Raw genomic sequence first — 19,444 nt, 5'->3', positions numbered from 1 at the left:
CAAGCCTAACGTTGAACAAATTGGCAAGCTTTTGGAACATATGCGTGTACATGATGACCTAAACCCAGTCAAACCAATGTGAGCAAAAATGGGTCAGCTGAGGTGTGCTGCAAATTATTATAATCATGCCATGTGGAAGGTTCATGGATGGATATGCTATGAATTATCTTATTCGTACGCATAAATGTTCAACTTACTCGGTTCCAAATAATATATCCATTTAATATATTTTAATTCGCCTAAGGAAACAACATGGGGTATAAAAGTTCATCATTAGTACGCCGCCGTCAAAAAACTAAAAGTTCATCATTAGTAACATTTTCACCAATTCATTAAGTTATTTAATAACTAAATGTTTAGTCTAGGATTTGTAATTAATTTGGAATAAAGAGGGCCTTCCAAACTTGGGCTACAATAGCATTGAAGGCAATGAGAAATGAGATAATGGGTCATACAACAACATATCACAACATATTAACAACATAAACATGGTACAGGAAAATAGTTTTCATAAGCAAGGGGAAAACTTTGTTGACCAAACTGGGGGCGAAATGGTTGTTGGAGCATCCATGTTAGTGGATGGATTAGAGGAGGTATGTGGGGTGATAAGGGGAGATATGGGGCTCTATAATTCAAAAGGTAGCATGCAACAACCACCAGGGAGGTAAGCTGAAATAGTCCTCTTTTTGTAAGATTTTAAAGGAAAATAGAAAGAAAAACAAGCACTGTAACCAGTCTTTCAACAACTCGTTTTCTAACACGAATGTTAGGAACTGTAACAAAATTATTTGCTTGAAGAATGAGAAGCTAGAAGCAAAGAAGTTATGTAGCCTAGGTAAACCCATGTGTGTTTCTTTTGATGGTGATGAAGGGTTTATGTTGAATATGTTTGAGGATATGAAGGGAAAATATAAAGTTAATATTAAAGAGATTGAGAAAAAGAAAAGTAGAAGGGGACAAGAGGTTATCTCATGAATATTTTTTCTTATAACGTTAGGGGGTTGGGGAACAATGTGAAGTGGAAGTTCATTAAGGAACCAGTAGTGAAGGAGGTTGACCAAGTGCTATGCTTACAAGAAACAAAAAAAGAGGTCATATCCAAAGAATTGTGCTATGCTATTTGGGGAAATCATGAAGTGCATTAGGAGTATACTCCTTCAATGTGGGGGACCTATTATGTCTATGAGATCCTCAAAGCTTTTCTTTATCCTCTTCTTTCAAAGGGGAAGGTTTCATGGAATTGGAGTGAGTTTGGAAAGTTTAACAAAGTTGTTGTTGTAAACATTTACTCATCTTGTGAAAAGGGTAGAAAACTTAAAGTATAAGAGGAATTAAAGGTATAAATGTCTAGTAGTGATGTAAGAAAGTGGTGTGTGGTGGGTGACTACAATTGTGTAAGAAGAGCTTATGAGAGAGAAGGGATGGGGGATGGTGATTATGGGAGGAGGGAGAGGGAGGAGTTTAATGCATTCATTGAGCATATGGCATTGGAGGATGTATTGGTGGTTGGAAGAAAATTTACTTGGTATAGACCTAGTGAAACGACAATAAGTAGAATTAGTAGAGTACTAGTGTCTTGTGAATGGCTTGATTCAAGGAAATGGGAGTCCATAATATATTCTTAATAGGAATATATTCAATCATTGTCCCATTCTTCTTAAAGATTCAATCATTGATTGGGGTTTGAAACCTTTTTGAGTCTTCAATTGTTGGTTGAGAGAAAAAAAAAAGCTTCATTGAGTTAATTAAGAAGGAATGGAAGGAGATGGAGATACATGGGTGGGGTGCATATGTGCTAAAAGAAAAGTTAAAAAGGGTGAAAGAAAAGATGAGGGAGTGGAATTTAAATGTCTTTAGTAATGTGGAGGAAAAAAAAGAGGTTATAAGGAAGATGAATGATCTTGATTCGAAAGAGGAAGGAGAGGGATTGAATGAAGATGAAGTTCTCCTAAAAAGAATCTTTGTGAGGAGTTTTGGAGAAATGCTCTTAGTCATGAATCTTTTCTTAAAAAAAGTCTAGATGTATAGACGTAAGTGAGTAAGAGGGGGGATTAAAGCACTAGATATTTTCTTTCAGTGGTTAGGTGGAGGGGGAAGAAAAACATATTGAAAAGGTTACACATTGGAGGGAGGTGGAAGGAGAATCCTTTGCTAGTAAAAGATGAGGTGAAGCATTACTTTGAGAGGAAATTTAGTGATAATGGAATTTGTCGCCCAACATTGGGTGGGGTTCCATTCTCACGATTTCTTTAGAGGAAAGGATAATGATAGAGGAACCCTTTGCAGTAGAAAAAAATTAAAGAAGCTATTTGGGAGTGTGATGGTAAAATAAGTACTGGATCAAATGGGATGCATTTCAACTTTTTGGGAAACAATGAAGGATGATATTATGATGTTTGTTTCTGAATTCTACTCTTATGGTGTGTTTCCTAAAGGTAGTAATCCTTCATTTATTGTCCTTGCACCTAATTAAAGTAGCGGATCCACAAAGCCTTGGAGACTTTAGTGTTGGATCAAGTGGCCTCAGAATAATTAAGAATGGGGGTTGAATTAATTATTCCTAAACCTTTACTAATTAAAAATTTACTCTTCTAAGGCTTTTACTATGTTGTTAAGTAAATGAAGAACAGAAAATGAACTTAACCAAAAGTAAAAGCGGGAATTAAAATGCACAGCGAAAATTAAAAGAGTAGGGAAGAAGGAGACAAACACACAAGAGTTTTTATACTGGTTCGGCAACAACCCGTGCATACATCCAGTCCCCAAGCGACCTGCGGTCCTTGAGATTTCTTTCAACCTTGTAAAAATCCTTTTACAAGCAAAGATGTACAAGGGATGTACCCTCCCTTGTTCTCTTTGAACCTAGTGGATGTACCCTCCACTAGAACTGATCCACAAGAGATGTACCCTCTCTTGTTCTCAGTCAAACCCAAGTAGATGTACCCTTTACTTGTACCACAAAGGATGTACCCTCCAATGTGTTAAGACAAAGATCTCAGGCGGTTAAACCTTTGATACTTTGTGTGGGGATATAAAAGACTTCTCAGGCGGTTAGTCCTTTGAACACTTTTGTATAAGGAAATGGGAAGAATCAAAAGAATTCTCAGACTGTGTCGTTTTGAATTCTTTGACAAGGGAGAAGGGAGACACAAAAGAATTCAGGCGATTAGTCCTTTGTTCTTTTGGAAAAGGGAGAAGAGAGACACAAAAAGAATTCAGGTGGTTAGTCCTTGGAGAATTCTTTTTGGCAAAGGGAGATGAGAATGAAAAGATGAATAGCACAAGTTTTCAAGGTTTAGAAAACCAAAAAACTTTGGAAAGCTTTTGGCACAAAGAAGAAGAAGAAGTTCAAAGAGATTCAGGACTTGTAAAAGATTGATTGAATAAATGTGTTGAAAAGCAAATCAAAGCCTTGCTTTTATAGACTCTTCATGTCTAGCCAAGACGACCATTTAGAAGAGTTATAAATTTTAGAAAAACTTAAAATCAATTTGAAAAAGTCAAAAAACCATTTGAAGATTTACATCTTTTGATTTATTCAGAAACAATCACTGGTAATCGATTACCAAATCAATGTAATCGATTACACATGGCTTTTATGTGAAAGGATGTGACTCTTCACATTTGAATTTGAATTTCAACGTTCAAAGACACTGGTAATCGATTACCAAAACATTGTAATCGATTACAGCTTTTTGAAATTAAATGAAACGTTGTAAATTCAATTTGAAAACTTTTTCAAAAACATTATGCTACTGGTAATCGATTACAGCAATCTGGTAATCGATTATCAGAGAGTAAAAACTCTTTGGTAAACATGTTTTGTGAAAAAAACATGTGCTACTCAGTTTTTGAAAAATCCTTTTCATACTTATCTTGATTAAGTCTTCTCTTGATTCTTGAAGCTTGATCCTTGAATCTTGATTCTTGAATTCAACTTTCCTCTTGAATCTTGAAGTGTTCTTCAACTTTTCCTCGTGAGTCTTGAATTGTTCTTGATTCCATCTTGAACATTTTGAACTCATTCTTTGAATAACCTTTGAGCTTTTTGTCATCACCTTTGTCATCATCTTTTGTTATCATCTTTGTTATCATCAAAACATCTTTGAATCATTCTTGATTCACCATGAAGCTTTGCTTCTACATTTAGACCTATTTCGTTGGTCAGATGGATGTAAAAAATATTGGAGAAACTCTTAGCCAATAGATTGAAAATGTATTGAGTGGGGTGATTGACCAAAGACAAAATGTGTTCTTCGATAATAGATTTCTTCTCCATACTTTCTTGGTTGTGAATGAGATTATTGATGAGGCAAGGAAAGCAAGGAAAGAGTGTTTATTTTTTAAAGTTGACTTTGAGAAAGCATATGACTTGGTGAATTGGGAGTGTTTATGCTACATGCTTTGGAGGTAAGGATTTGGTGAAAAATGAGTTGCTTGGATTAGGCCATGCTTATCTTCTAGCTTTATCTTAGCGTTGGTAAATGAGAGCCTTACATCGGAGTTTAAGGCTCAAAGAGGACTAAGACAAGACGACCCATTTGCCATTTTTTTTGTTTAATATTGTGGTAGAGGGGCTATATGGAATGATGAGACAAGCAATTGTGAACAACATTTTCACTAGTTTCTTGGTTGGAAAAAAAAGATATAAGTTAATCTACTCCAATATGTCGATGACACAATCTTTTTTGGAGAAGCTATTATAATCGGTGTCCTTATGATTAAGAGGGTATTGAGGTGGTTTGAAATTATTGCGGTCTTAAAATAAATTTTCACAAAAGTTGCTTTGGGGCCTTAAGGGTGGGGAATGGTGTGTTAGAGTTATGCCATGGTGCTGAATTGTAAACTTGCTACATCACCATTTACCTATCTTGTAATCCTTATTGGTGCCAACCCAAAATAGGAGGACACGTGGAAGCCTATTGTGGAGAAGGTGTGATCGAGGCCGTACCCAAATCAAATAAACATTAAAATGTAGTAACTAGGAAGTGATCCTAGGTTGTTTCCCAACGAGCAATGATAAACCAAATGTTCATAATAATTAGTAGGAAATAGTAACAAATTGGGGGGAGGGGGGTTGTTTGCTTTTGTAAATTAAATAGCGAGTAAAATTGAATTAGAAAAATATCATAATTAAAATACATTGCTTCCCCTTGATTCACAAGCAAGTCTCTTATCCTAGGTTGCGAGAATTTATCCTTTATCAGTTTAACCACTTAATCCAACCCTAAATTAAATTACTAAGCAAAATTTTACATAAGGCATTCATTATGTGATTAAGCAACACATACACCAATTACTCATAAACGATCATTAAGCATGAACGTAAATTAAGCGCAAAGACAATTAATCAAGCACTAAGCATGCATGAATTAATAGCAACAAATTTAGAGTAATTAGCGAAGAGGAAAAATTGAACATAATTTAATAGTAATAATAGAATCTCAAAGAGAACTGCGCTTGATCCTCAAGAGAAAGCAACGCTAGGGACTTAGCCTTCCATTAATCAATAGATAACGAACTTATAAATTGAAGAACGAAATTTTATTGCTACAGGAATTGCTAAACGAAAAAATGTCTTCAAGAAAAAGCCTAAAACTAAAAAAATGAAAATAGGGGAGAGAGAAGAGAAAGGAGAGAAGGCCTAAACTAGAACCTTGGTGTTGTTATATAGTTTTCCAGCCCCAAAGCTTACAAATCTGTTTTAAATCCAAGCCCATAAATAAAATCAAATCAAATCTAGATAAGATAAGATAAGATCAAGATGAAATAATATCTAGATGAGATCAAATCTAAATAATATCTAGATAAGATAAGATAAGATCTAATTTTGTAGAATAAAATAGTATGTCCTCTTCGAATCCAAGCCCAATTATGGATTCAAGCCCAATGCTTCATTAATTCCTGAAATTAGATTAAAAACATCAAATTAGCTGAATGGGCCCAAATAATAAAACTGCCTAATTAATTTGACAATTAAAATTAATCAATACTTAAAATGGTGCAAAAAGGGTTAATAAATAGGAGAAAATAATGGCACATCAAAACCCCCCATACTTAGTCTTTTGCACTCCTGGGCAAAATGAAATAAAGAACAAAATCCAAGGATATCAAAGAGAGACAAACAAAACATTTACATATTTCTCAATGAACATCAAGGAATGAAAGGAATGGGTAACATCTAACATGAAGAGATTCAAAGAGTCAAGACATTCGTGAAAATCATCCAAGCAACCCAATCATGGCAAAATAGTAAATCTTCTCAATAATGAAAAGTGATAAAGCCTCACAAGATATACACTCTATCTCTCAAGTGTCTAGGCTACTATTTACTCTCGAAGCACCCATGAAAACAAACACCACATAGACTTGGCAAAATTCTAAAATTGACAACAACTTGACAAACACATGCACATGAGGATGAAAAGGTCATTAAAGGTTGTAATGGAGCCAAGGACAAGGTAGGGAAGAAAAATATGGAATAAGTAGTTAAATCCCAAAGGAATAGAGGAGCAATGGGGAATAAGTGGAAATTAAGCATAAGTAATAAACCCAAACCCTCTAATATCAACAAAATCAACCAAGGCTCCTAAATCAAGTCCTCATAACAAGACCTCATTTATTCAACTTCACTTCTTTTCTTCTTCTCTTTTTTTTTTTCTTTTGAATAATACGAATTTGCAGAATTTGCAACAATTGAAAATTTGTTTTTTTTTCATTTTTTTTTATTGAACAGTTCGAAATTGAAGATTAAAGCAAGAACTAGGCAATATAAATATACATCAAGCATGGCCAAAATTCATATCTTCCAATGAAACATACCCCCCCTCCCCCCAAACTTATTCCCAAACCAAACCAATTTCAAAGCTCCAAAATTCCTTAAGGGTAAGGTGATATAATGGTTTTTCGCTTAAGGCTTGTAATGAACTTCAAAACAAAGAAAGGGGACATAGGCTCAAAGGGGCTATCAAAGGAATTAATTCAAGGTAAGTCCATTTGGCTAGAAGCTTATAAGAACAAAATTGCCTAAATCATTTCCAAATATGCATGTGAATTAGGAAGCATCAACAAGAATCAAGCCAAGGCTATTGTGCAAGCAATCAATGGGGCAAAGCACACCAAAAGATTATGATGATGGATGGCTCAAATTCTCACAAAGGTAAACTTATCACTTTCAAATTGAGCTTTCAAATGTATCATGACATGTAGAGGGAAAACAAGGATTTCAAATCACAAAATGTCAAGAGACTTTTATTTTCAGAACAATTGCCCATTACTTGAACATATCCTATAATTCAAAGACAAACAAGAAAATTTAACCCAACAAAACTAACAAAATTAAACTAATTTAACACAACTAACAAAATCAGATAACACTCCCCCCATACTTAAACAACACATTGTCCTCAATGTAGCACAATTAAAAAATTAAAAACAAGTAAACCATCAAATAGAATCGGACAAATGTAATAAAAGTAAAGAAGGAGATAGGAAAAGAAAAAACTCCCTAAGTCATGGTGGAAAAGAAGTAAGCTGAAGTAAGGAGATCTTTTGAGCAAGGACAACCCCCAATGTGTAATTGGATGCATTGCACATTAGCTCAAATGGGGTTGTCCAATCAGGTGCCTTGCTAAAATCTCTTATAAAGTGCCTGTAGAATCCTGCATGACCAAGAAAAGATCGCACCTCTCGCACGCAAGAGGGGTAAGGAAATTGTGAAATAACAGAAATTTTTGCAAGATCTACTTCAATGCCCTTATTGAAAATAATGTGGCCTAAAAGTATACCTTGCTCAACCATAAAATGACATTTTTCAAAATTTAGAACAAGGTTAGTTTCAGTGCATCTATTCAAGACCTTTTCCAGACTATCCAAACAAGCATCAAAAGAGAATCCATATACAGTGAAATCATCCATAAACACCTCTATGCAATTTTCTAAAAAATCACTAAAAATACTAATCTTGCACCGCTGGAAGGTACCAGGGGCATTGCACAGGCCGAAAGGCGTCCTCCTACAGGCAAAAGTGCCGAAGGGGCAGGTGAATGTGGTCTTTTCCTGATCCTCAGGAGCAATAGTGATTTGCATATAACCAAAAAAACCATCAAGGAAACAGTAGTGAGATTTACCTGCCAGGCGTTCAAGCATCCGGTCAATGAATGGCAGTGGAAAATGGTCCTTTTTGGTAACCTGGTTCAGCCTCCTATAGTCGATGCATACTCTCCAACTGTTCTGCACCCGAGTAGGAATCAGCTCATCCTTCTCATTTTTTATCACGGTGAGGCCGGTTTTCTTCGAAACTGCCTGGACAGGACTCACCCATTGGTTGTCGGAGATAGGATAAATGATGCCAGCTTGCAAAAGTTTGGTTACCTCCTTCTTCACTACATCAAGAATCACTGGGTTGAGTCTTCTCTATGGCTGTCTTACTGGTTTAGCCCCATCTTCTAAATTTATTCGATGCATACATGTGAATGAGCTAATACCAGGAATGTCCATCAGGTTTCAGCCTATAGCCTTCTTATGCTTCTTGAAAACAAATAACAGCTTCTCCTCTTGCTCATCAGCAAGGGAGACAAAAAATTTCAAAGTCTAACACAAAAATGATTAGAAGATAACACAAAATTTCAAATGAAAATTCAAAGTCTAACTATATAAGCTAAAAATGATAAGTTAAGAAAAATAAGAGAATAATACTTGGAAAATAAAAAACTTTTGACAGAATTGCAATTTTTGGAAGGAGACCTCAGCCGGCCTATGGTAGGCTGCCATGACGTAGTAAATTTTTTTCTACCCCAAATATATACATAATAATAGCGATTCTGATAACCGGAGCAAAAGTTATGTCCGTTTGAAGTTTTGACAAAAATAAAATTTGCTACTTTTTTGGAACTTTCAAATCTGACCAAACTAAAGGCTCTTGCTATTTTTTCCACAAAATATGGATCAAAAGAAGTGACCACAAAAAAATTCAGCCAAAAATAACAACTCTAGCTACCAAAACAAAAAATCCTAATTAATTCAACAAGGGTGGTTGCTAAAATCCGTCGCTACATGATTTTCACTACTACTCTGTTTTGCCGTAAGCAAAAGTGGTCACAAAATCTGTCGCAAAACATTATTCACAGCAAAACACCCAAAATTGAAACAGGGGAAGCGCTTAACAGAAAAACTAAAACAGAACACACACTAAACAAAATACCAAGACACTAAACAACACTAACTAACACACTAACACAGCACTAACACTAACACAAGAAGTAAACACTAACACGACACTAGTTATTATGAACCTTTGAACACTGCTCCCTAGCAACGACACCAAATTTGATCGAGGCCGTACCCGAATCAAATAAACATTAAAATGTAGTAACTAGAAAGTGATCCTAGGTCGTTTCCCAACGAGCAATGATAAACCAAATGTTCATAATAGATAGTAGAAAATAGTAACAAATTGGGGGGGGGGGAGGTTTTTGGCTTTTGTAAATTAAATAGCGAGTAAAATTGAATTAGAAAAAATATCAGAATTAAAATAAGTTGCTTTCCCTTGATTCATAAGCAAGTCTCTTATCTTAGGTTGCGAGAATTTATCCTTTATCAGTTTAACCACTTAATCCAACCCTAAATTAAATTACTAAGCAAAATTTAACATAAGGCATTCATTATGTGATTAAGCAACACATACATCAATTACTCATAAATGATTAAGCATGAACATAAATTAAGCGCAGAGACAATTAATTAGGCACTAAACATGCATGAATTAATAGCAACAAATTTAGAGTAATTAGTGAAAAGGAAAAACTGAACAGAATTTAACAGTAATAATAGAACCTCAAAGAGAACTGCGTTTGATCCTCAAGAGAAAGCAACGCTGGGAACTTAGCCTTCCATTAATCAATAGATAACGAACTTATAAATTGAAGAATGAAATTTTATTGATACTGGAATTGCAAAACGAAAAAATGTCTCCAAGAAAAAGCCTAAAACTAAAAAAACGAAAATAAAGGAGAGAGAAGAGAAAGGAGAGAGGGCATAAACTAGAACCTTGGTGTTGTTATATAGTTTTCCAGCCCCAAAGCTTACAAATCTATTTTAAATCCAAGGCCATAAATAAAATCAAATCAAATCTAGATAAGATAAGATAAGATCTAGATGAAATAATATCTAGATAAGATAAGATAAGATCTAATTTTGTAGAATAAAATAGTATGTCCTCTTCGAATCCAAGCCCAATTATAGATTCAAGCCCAATGCTTCATTAATTCCTAAAATTAGATTAAAAACATCAAATTAGCTAAATGGGCACAAATAATAAAACTGCCCAATTAATTTAACAATTAAAATTAACCAGTACTTAAAATGGTGCAAAAAGGGTTAAAAAATAGGAGAAAATAATGGCACATCAAGGTGGAAAGGACATTAAAGTTATGGAAGCATTGAACTTTGTCACTTGTGGGGAGGATTTGCCTAATCAATTCAGTAACTTTTTCACTTCCCTTATTCTTTGTCTTTTTTAAAACTCCTAGGGGTGTTATTAGGAAAATTGAGGGGATGCAAAAAAAGTTTCTATGGGGGGAGGATGAGAGTGGTAGAAAAATAAAGTGGATTAGTTAGAAGAAAATTTTTAGACCTAAAAGCCATGAGGGTTTATGGGTGAAGTAGTTGAGTGTTTTTAATGAGACACTTTTAGGGAAATGGGGTGACATTTGTTTAGCCAAGAGAAGGCTTTATGAGCTAAAATAGTAATAGAATCTAAATTAATATGGTGGGTGGAATGGACTTTTGCATTCAAAAATGAGAAAAAATTCTTCCATTTGATGGAGAGGTTTATGTTCCATTTGTGGTGACCAAGAGCAAACAAAGTGTTTCTAATCCATGCATGGTGAGGTAGAAAATTTGGGGTGGTGGGAGTGCATAGTTTTGGATGGACATATGGATAGGAAATGAGTGTCTAGCTAACATGAATCCTAGACTTTTTCTCATATCCATGTAACAATAGGACTCTATCCAAAATATGAGGTGTGGGAGGAGGGAGTTTACGTGTGGAAGTTAAGATGGAGGAGGAACCTTTTTGCATGAGAAGGTGTGAGCGAGAGAGGTTTTGATGAGGCAGTTGGAAGAAGTCTCTTTATCCAGTGATAAGGATGATACATGAGTATGGTTAGGTGACCCTAGAAGGACTTATGTGGTCAACACAACATATCTTGCCATCTTAGAAAGGGATTGTGGTTGCCAGTATGATGAAACTTTTTCTAAGGTGTGAAAGATGCATACACCTCAGAAAGTACAGTGCTTAACATGGAGGTTATTGCAGAATCGTCTACCTTCAAAAGAAATTTTGATAAAGATGGGAGTGCACATTCAAAGCAAGTAGTGTCCCTTTTGCCAAGAGGAAGAAGAGTGCAGTAACCATATCATCTTTTATTGCTCAAAGTCTTATCAGATATGGTGCACATTCCATCAATAGCTCAATGAAGTTACAATTTTGTTGACATCACCTATTGCACACTTCTTACAACAACCTGGATCTTTATCATCTAAAAACAAGTGGTGTAGTTAGGTTGGTGCTTTGGACCTCTGTTGTATGGAACATATGGAGGATGAGAAACCACTATATATTTAGACAAGGGGTGTTTCACTTGAATCAAGTTGTTCAAGATATTTCTTTTTTCATGTGGTTCTGGATGAAAAATTTATCCCAGTATGAGGTCTGTTCGTTTTCACAGTGGCAGGTGAACACTTCTTCATGTATCTTGGATGCTATCCATGGATAAGTTATGAGAGTCTTTGAGAAATCTACTGTGGAATTCTATGCCAATCTTGGGAGAGTGATTACCAAGTCTGGCAAAGGAGTAACTAAAGATGATAGAGGATTTGGTTGCACATATCATGGTTGTCATGGCTGTATGATTAGTTCAATTATTAGCACTCTCATAAGTGCTGACTACGTGAATTTGTGATGATTAGGTCCAAGGAGGCATTGAATAGGCTGGTGAGTAGAGGATATTTGAAACTCCATTAACGCAGGATGGTTGTCACGTTAGGTTTTGTGCTTATTAACCTTTCCCTTTTAATCTCAGGATTGAGAAGGGAGTATTATGGATATATGTTTTTTGGGTTGGAGATTAGAATCAGGGTTTCACAACAGTTGGTTACCAAATATTAATTTGGGACCATATTAATACTCTATGACCATGCATGGGTTACTTAGATAGAAGTCACTACTAGAAAAATGACAATCTACATCGATTTACGACCATCGTCGTAGGGGACATCATCAAAAGTGGTCACCTATTCTACGACGGTCACGACTACAGGACCGATGTAGAATGCTAAGTTGTCTACGACGGTCGTCGATGAATCGATGTAGAATGTTGAGCATTCAGAGACGGTCTTTCACACGCGACCGTTTTAGAATGGTTAGCATTTCTACATCGGTCATGTCAGAACCGATGTAGAAATGCTAAATTTGTTTTTCATTTTTTGTATCTGGAACCTTTACATCCTCAAAAATGAAAAAATGCATTTCATATGCATCCAACGGCTAATAAATTACAAATTATAACAATATATTTGAAACCAGTGTGGACCTTCAAAGTGAAAAGTATGTAAACAAAAGAATGAAAGTCTGGAACTAAACATCCAAGACAACTTATATACATGAACATGCATGCTGCCTTGAAGGCATAACATATCAAAAACATGGCAGTCATATAAGGTCAATAAGTTTATATAAACACCAGAATAGGAAGTTTCACTTGAATGAGAACCATGGTTTCATATCAAAGTTAGACAAGGTTAAAGTCATTTGAACCTATCACCAAAATTCAAAGGACCCAGAATAGTAATAGTGAACTTATAAGTTACACAACGACAACATTGTAGTCACAAGTTTGGGGATTCTCTGTGTTGTCACAAGTTACAACCAAGAGATTATAATTTTTTTTGTAAAAAAAAGTCCAAAATATTATTAATGAGTTAATACATCATAAATATGCTGACTAGCTAAAGTTCTATGCTATGGAATGAATAAATAATTCAGAAAATTATAAATTAATATATGCAGAATGAAAAATTAATACATCAATGACAGTATGTAACATAGTGAGAGAAATAGAACAATAAGCCAATAAGTATTAACTAATATTGATCATTAAATCTTTGTACAATAGGCTCTTTGGCATTTTTTTAGTGCAAATAATTTTTTTTTTACAAAAAAAAGAAGTATAATTTTTGGAGAACCTCGTTGCACACTACTATAAAAAAAAGCATTCTACTTTTTTTTTTGAACTTTAGCAACTATGGCTTCACTCACAGAACCTGTTCAGCCACCACCACCTTCTCTAGTGGGATGGGTGAAGCCTTACTGGTCCTAACTTGGACATTGTTTGGCAATGGGAAACTTTGTTATGAAGTGTACTTAAGTGGAGCTTAATGAGTAGATTCACAAATCCAGCATAACAATAAACACAGATACTACAATGTTTAATAAAATCAATAACAAAAAAAAAAGGTGATGCAATCCGAGGCATGTCTAATTAAAGAAAAAAGTATAAAGGCTACACTAAGATTCAAACTTGAGCAAAGATAAATTGCCCAAAATCAAAGCAACTGATTCAATAAATCTCAAATACATAAAGATCAAAAAGAGTAATTTATTCTGAGCATATACCTGTTGTTAGGGTCAATTTCAAGAGTTTTATTAATGTCAAGTTCAGTCAAATCCAAGTCAGTTAACTGCATATATGCTTGGGCCCTTCTATAGAGGGCTTTAACACTTGTACTCTCGATGTCTAACACCTACCAATCCACATCAAAAGTCATTATTTTATGTACAAGGTTAGTGACCCTCAAATGATGAAAGACAAAATAATACCTTGGTACACAATTTTTCTGCTTCCTTGTAGTCTTTTAACTTCAACTTGCAAGCAGCATTGTTAAGATTGCAGGAAACCTTCAAGGTCTTGGCCTGCTTTTTCTCCTCCTCACCGAATAAGGAATCATATTCTATGTACTTCACAACCTACAGTAAGATTTCAGTACCATCAGTAGGTGCATCAACATGTAGAAAGTGAAATATATAATCTATTTTAGATTACCTTTTCATATCTTTTGGAAGCTCTTGCATGCTTACCAGCTTTAAACAACACATTTCCTTCTTCTTTCTTCTTACCAGCAGCTTTAAGTTTCTCTTCAGTGTTCAAATCCCAGGACTCCTTCTCCTGAAGGGAGAAAACAGATTAAGATTACGAGAGATAAAACTGGCAAAATAATCATCCATAGTATGAAAATGGACAAGTGTGAAAACGAAAAAAGGGAAGGGTCGGGCCAACAAAGCATAAGATTCTAATTTCCAGATCACTACTCTTTCATAGTGAGCAAAAGACATCAATTTTATAGAATATATATACTCACAATGCCAGGCTATACTAGGCAGAATTGGTTTTTATTTGAGGATAGTGCATGCAATGAACCCGTGTCCAACACAAATAGAGTAGCAAGATGGTTCAGTTATATGATTTTTAATGAATGGAAAGAAATAAATGAAGGACCAGAAATGAACTTCTGATGGAGGAGGTGGTTAAGAAAGTGTTGAAGACAAGCGTGGAGGCTTTGGTTGAGCTTAACATGTTGAAAAACCTTACTGGGTCTGATATGGCTGGTGCTCTTGGTGGCTTCAATGCTCATGCTAGTAACATTATTTCTACTGTTTACTTGGACACTGGACAGGACCCTGCTCAGAATGTGGAGAGTTCTCACTGCATAACTATGATGGAAGCTGTGAATGATGGCAAGGACCTTCACATCTCTGTTACTATGCCTTCCATTGAGGTATGCCTAGTTAATTAATTACTTATTTTGGTCTTAAATTCTTGTTGTGTTTTAATGATCTTTAATAGTGAATAGAGTAGACGCCACTTGTAGCAAGTTGCAACCTTGAGATGGGTTTGGTTGGTTAGTTGGTACTAATAAAATGAAGAAAGACAAAAAAGTTTAAAGTTTAAATTAAAAATGGAAAGAAAAATAATTAAATTTCTGGTTTAAGAAATTAAATTTTTTGCTTTTATTTTTTCAATTAAACAAAAACAATTATTATATTTTTCCTCTCATTTAAACATCCTTTTTGTATCTGTCTATATAATAATACTATTGAAGAGAGGTAATAAAGAAAGAATATATATATATATATATATAGTAAGACGATGTAAAGAAAGGAATCTAAAAAATATATAAAATAATAATTAATTATTAATTATACCGTCGGTAAGGTAAATACATCCATGAATAAGAATTCAGTAATTACCACTTACGATTTTTTATAATATTTTTTGGTAGTTTTTAAAATTATTTTACCGTATTATTATCTTATTATTTTATATTATGAGAATTGTAATAAAAAATACTTAAAAAAGAAGTCCGTACTTTGAATGAGAATGAGAAAAATAAGGATGCCCAATCACATCAATGCAGAAAAAAATAATGAAAAAATCAATTTTAAATGCAAATGAAAAATAACGAAATAAAATTCGTCAAGAACTAATTAACACCTCGTGTATATAATGAATAAGACTTATTTGCGGATAGATGAAAAAAAAAAAAAAAAGGAAAACAGATACTCCTAATAAGATATTTTTATTTATTACTTTCCAGATAAGGCTGTAAGGTTACAGCTTCTTAATAAAAGATTCAGAATTTTTATTTATCAAAATTAAAAAAAATAAAATCAAAGCAGAATGTAAATTCAACACTTTAATTACTTGCCCTGCACTTCCAACAAAGATATCACTTTTGAGTTATATTGAAAATAGCCTGAAGATTACTTCCACGCCATTTTCCCTTCAACTAGTTTAGCATACAATTTATTTCAATCATTGACATGAATACCAAACACATATACTTCAGTTGAAGTTGCAATGCAAGTTGCCTATGTACTTCAACAAAACAATTTAAGAAAGCTTGAGACGCACCACAAAGAAGGTCTAGAAAATACTAATCAACACATGAAAAGCTAAACATCCATGTGTTTTTCTTGCTTAGCACTTCACAATGGCAAATTCCCTACCTCAACTTTTATCACATACTTGTTTGGCATAAATATTGGTGTAATAGTGTAACACAGAAAAATATCAGTGTAACTGTATGCATATCAATCAAAGTACCTTAAATTCAGTTAAATGATCATGTGTGTGAGCACTCTTCTCTAAGTCTAAGAAATTGAACTTACTTGATAAGAACATGTTTTTGAGATGGTATATAACCAATGGCTTTAATATGAGAATCTCACCAGCAATTCCAGCCCATCCATCAACCATTATGTATGTCATAAAGAAGGTAGCCTTCATTGGAATGGAAACTCCAATTGTTCTGAGAATCCTATAGCCAATAATAAAATTCACAAAGACCAATCAAGTGGAAAGTAAAAATGAGTTTTTTAACTAGAGAGAAAAAAAATCCTGAGACAATGAAAAGGAGCAGAAAAGATTTACCAAATACAGTGTAAAATTCAATAAAGTCACAAAAAGGTTCAAGTTCAAGTTCAAAGTTACTTAAGAACAAATCAGTATAGTGAAATAGAATCAATCAGACCTTGCTAATTGAGTGCATCTTAGAATCTCAAGTAAAACTCAGCTTTATAATATGCACTAAATTAGAAACATCTTCAAAAACTATTAAGTCTTGTAGTTGCGCACTGAGAAAAGATTGAAATTCTTGGATAGCATTATGATTCAAGTTCCAATTTTTCTTTAATTTTGTTAGAAAAACTGTTGATGTTTCAAGAACATCCACTCCCAAAAAACTAATCTTACAAGAAATCAAATATTTTAAGAGAGGATGTACTGCACAGCGTCATGTACTGCACAGTTAGGCAAATTAGGCAAGAGAATGTAAATAAGATTTATCAAGAGAATGTACATAAAATTGGCAATCTGTGTGAAGTTATGAAATTTGTGTGAAGTTTCAATTGAAATCAATGAACCCAATTTCACTTACAAATTTGATTCCAGCGCCATTGAAATCAATGAACCCAAATTCACTTAACAATAACAACAAGCAAAGCAACAACTCATTCATAATCTATTTCTTTGTTTTCCATACAATTTTAAATTCAATCAGTTACTTAATTTGAATTAATTGTTTAATCATAATGATTCAGTTTTAAAGTGAAAATTGATCAGTGCCAATATCACTAATCATTTGGATGATATGGAGCCCAAAAGTAAACGAAGGAGATCCTCAGAACGCCTGCTTACCATTGACATCAGTAACAACTAACAAACAATTTGTATCAATTTGAAAAACACTCACATCAAGGTCATCATTCTTGTTCAAACCTGCAACACGAGAATAAGGATCAAAATGGCGCCAAAATCTCGATGCCCCATTTCGTTCAAACGTCTCCTGCGATCGAAAAACACCATAAATTTTCGAACTTTGCAGCACTATTAGGGAAATAAATTGTGGGGTACCTCTAGGAGTCGAAAAAAGTGGTCTTGAACGAAGGAACGGAGGCGATGTTTGCAGACAACGTGAACAAGAGAAACAAAGTCGGGAGCAACGGAGAGATCATCGTTACCGACGAGAAGTGATTGCATGGCGTTGTAGAAGCCATTGTAGCCGTCGAGGATTTATTGCACCGCATCATTAGTGAGAGAATCCAAAATTGCAGGGTTGAATATACACAGGTTTGGTTCCTCCATGGGTCAGTGAACTCAGGTTTGGTTCCTCCATGGGTCAGTGAACTCAACTAAAAAATGCTCATTGCAGCAGAAGGCTTAATTTGGGTGCCAGATTGGGTTTTCGTAAAAACAAAAATGCAACACCACTTTCGTTGGAGCGACAACACAACGACGCCGACAGTAGAAGCGACGAGCGCTGGAGCAGGAACGGAGGAGGTGGCGCATGTGTGTCGGGTTCTGACATGGGTATGGAAGACGATGACAAGCACAACCCCTTGGTGCTAGGGTTGTGCGGAGGTCGAGGGACGATGGGTTAGAGAGAACGTTATGGGTGTTGTTAGGTTTCTTTCTTTTGAATGCCAAGGGACACATACCACAGCCTTTTGTGGATAAGACCACTGAGATAACGACTGTTTTAATAAAACTCATAGTAATTTTTATGCAACACACATTATAAGGCGGTCAATAACCATTTTAGTATAAGACTATTTTTAATAAATAATTATAAAATTGCCACCGGTTCATTTTCTAAGACTATTTTAAAAAAATCGTTATAAAAAGGACTCATTTCTAGTAGTGAGTTATACCCTTTTGTATTTGATTAGGGTACATTTTGTGCCCCACATATATATATTCACATATACCTTGTTTGCTGAGAAAAAAAAATTGTTTGTGCAATTAACTTTCACATCATATAGAATTACGTGCTCATTATTTATTACGAAACTGTTACCGAACAAATTAAAACAAAACACACCCCTAATATGAAGAATAGAAAGTTAAATAAAAATGATTTAAAAAAAGAGAAATGTTAACTCTACTTGTCACTCTTTCTAAGACTTTCTTCATGGGTTAAAATTGATTGAAAATTATTATTTTTTTAAAGTTTTATTTATCATTTAGTGATTTCATCTTCTAATTTATATTAAATGAGAAGTAAATCTATCAAATTAAGTATTTTTAATAAATTCTAATTGATTATAGAAAGAATATTTGAGGAAGAGTGTAAAATGATACCTCTAGCATTCCTCTTAAAAAAGATCATTTTTATGAAAATAATGGGTGTACATAAATTAAATTGTCATATTTATCTATTTGACAAATTCATAAAATGAATAGCCTTTTGCCTAATTAAATAATAAATTTATTAAAATTTACTTCAATTTTATTTATTAATGATTGAATATCTTTATTTATTTCTAAAATAAATTACCTGTTTTAGGAAAGTCAAGTTCATAATTGATGAGCAACGAATGCATATATTATTCTATGATAAACAACTATACTTCATTTATCTCATTATTTATTCCCGTTGGACAAAAAAGCTAGTCCCAAACATGTTCGGATCCACATAACCAAAGCAAGGACGCAGAATAATGAGAATATACGTGAACTAATTGTCTACCTAAACCACCATCTTTCAACATATTACACCTTGCCACACATTTTGAATTAATTCTAAATAGTGATTGCCACCTAATAGATACTTTACATCATGTTATGGAGATTAGTTTGGAATGACGACACGACAATATGTCTCTTCTTTAGATCGAAGTACAGAATAATTATATAAACTATATCAGTGCATTTCTTTGTTTGTTGTAATTCTTAATTAAAAAAATGTAAGAATTAAAAATCTAAGTAGAAGGCCAAGATTAAAAAATATATTTTTCAATGTAATGGTCAGTCTATATTCGTTTTACTCTCATTTCTATAGCAAGCTAGTATTCTCTCTTTCCTTAAGAAAAATAAAAAAGGGATCT

General features: G+C 34.1%; 1 protein-coding gene across 2 annotated transcripts; it reads right to left on the bottom strand.

Annotated features, from left to right (window-relative positions):
• Positions 1-8,506: 8,506 nt before the first annotated feature.
• On the bottom strand, positions 8,507-18,038 carry LOC114418774 (peptidyl-prolyl cis-trans isomerase FKBP62). Of its 2 annotated transcripts, none has more exons than XM_028384277.1 (7): positions 17,472-18,038; positions 17,311-17,403; positions 16,289-16,377; positions 14,103-14,225; positions 13,880-14,026; positions 13,676-13,803; positions 8,507-8,555 (listed from the first exon to the last, which is right to left on the bottom strand). In XM_028384277.1, the coding sequence occupies exons 3-7, from the start codon at positions 16,307-16,309 to the stop codon at positions 8,522-8,524; spliced, it is 453 nt and encodes a 150-aa protein (XP_028240078.1). In that variant the 5' UTR covers positions 16,310-16,377; positions 17,311-17,403; positions 17,472-18,038; the 3' UTR covers positions 8,507-8,521. The 2 variants fall into 2 exon arrangements, with proteins under 2 accessions (XP_028240078.1, XP_028240079.1); XM_028384278.1 differs by having other exon boundaries at positions 17,337-17,403.
• Between the last annotated feature and the right edge of the window lie 1,406 nt (positions 18,039-19,444).

This window comes from Glycine soja, chromosome 7 (genome assembly GCF_004193775.1).
Source record: "Glycine soja cultivar W05 chromosome 7, ASM419377v2, whole genome shotgun sequence".
Lineage (NCBI taxonomy): Eukaryota > Viridiplantae > Streptophyta > Magnoliopsida > Fabales > Fabaceae > Glycine > Glycine soja.
This window is presented reverse-complemented; position numbering and strand designations above follow the sequence as displayed.

What these genes read in the sequence shown, in the direction of transcription:
- LOC114418774 (XM_028384277.1), bottom strand. Translation starts at nt 16,309, where the DNA reads ATGGATGGGCTGGAATTGCTG. An exon ending in TGGATGGGCTGGAATTGCTG is followed by an intron (nt 14,226 to 16,288) that starts GTGAGATTCTCA and finishes TTCTCCCTTCAG; the next exon opens with GAGAAGGAGTCCTGGGATTT. An exon ending in GAAATTGACCCTAACAACAG is followed by an intron (nt 8,556 to 13,675) that starts GTATATGCTCAG and finishes CTGATGAGCAAG; the next exon opens with AGGAGAAGCTGTTATTTGTT.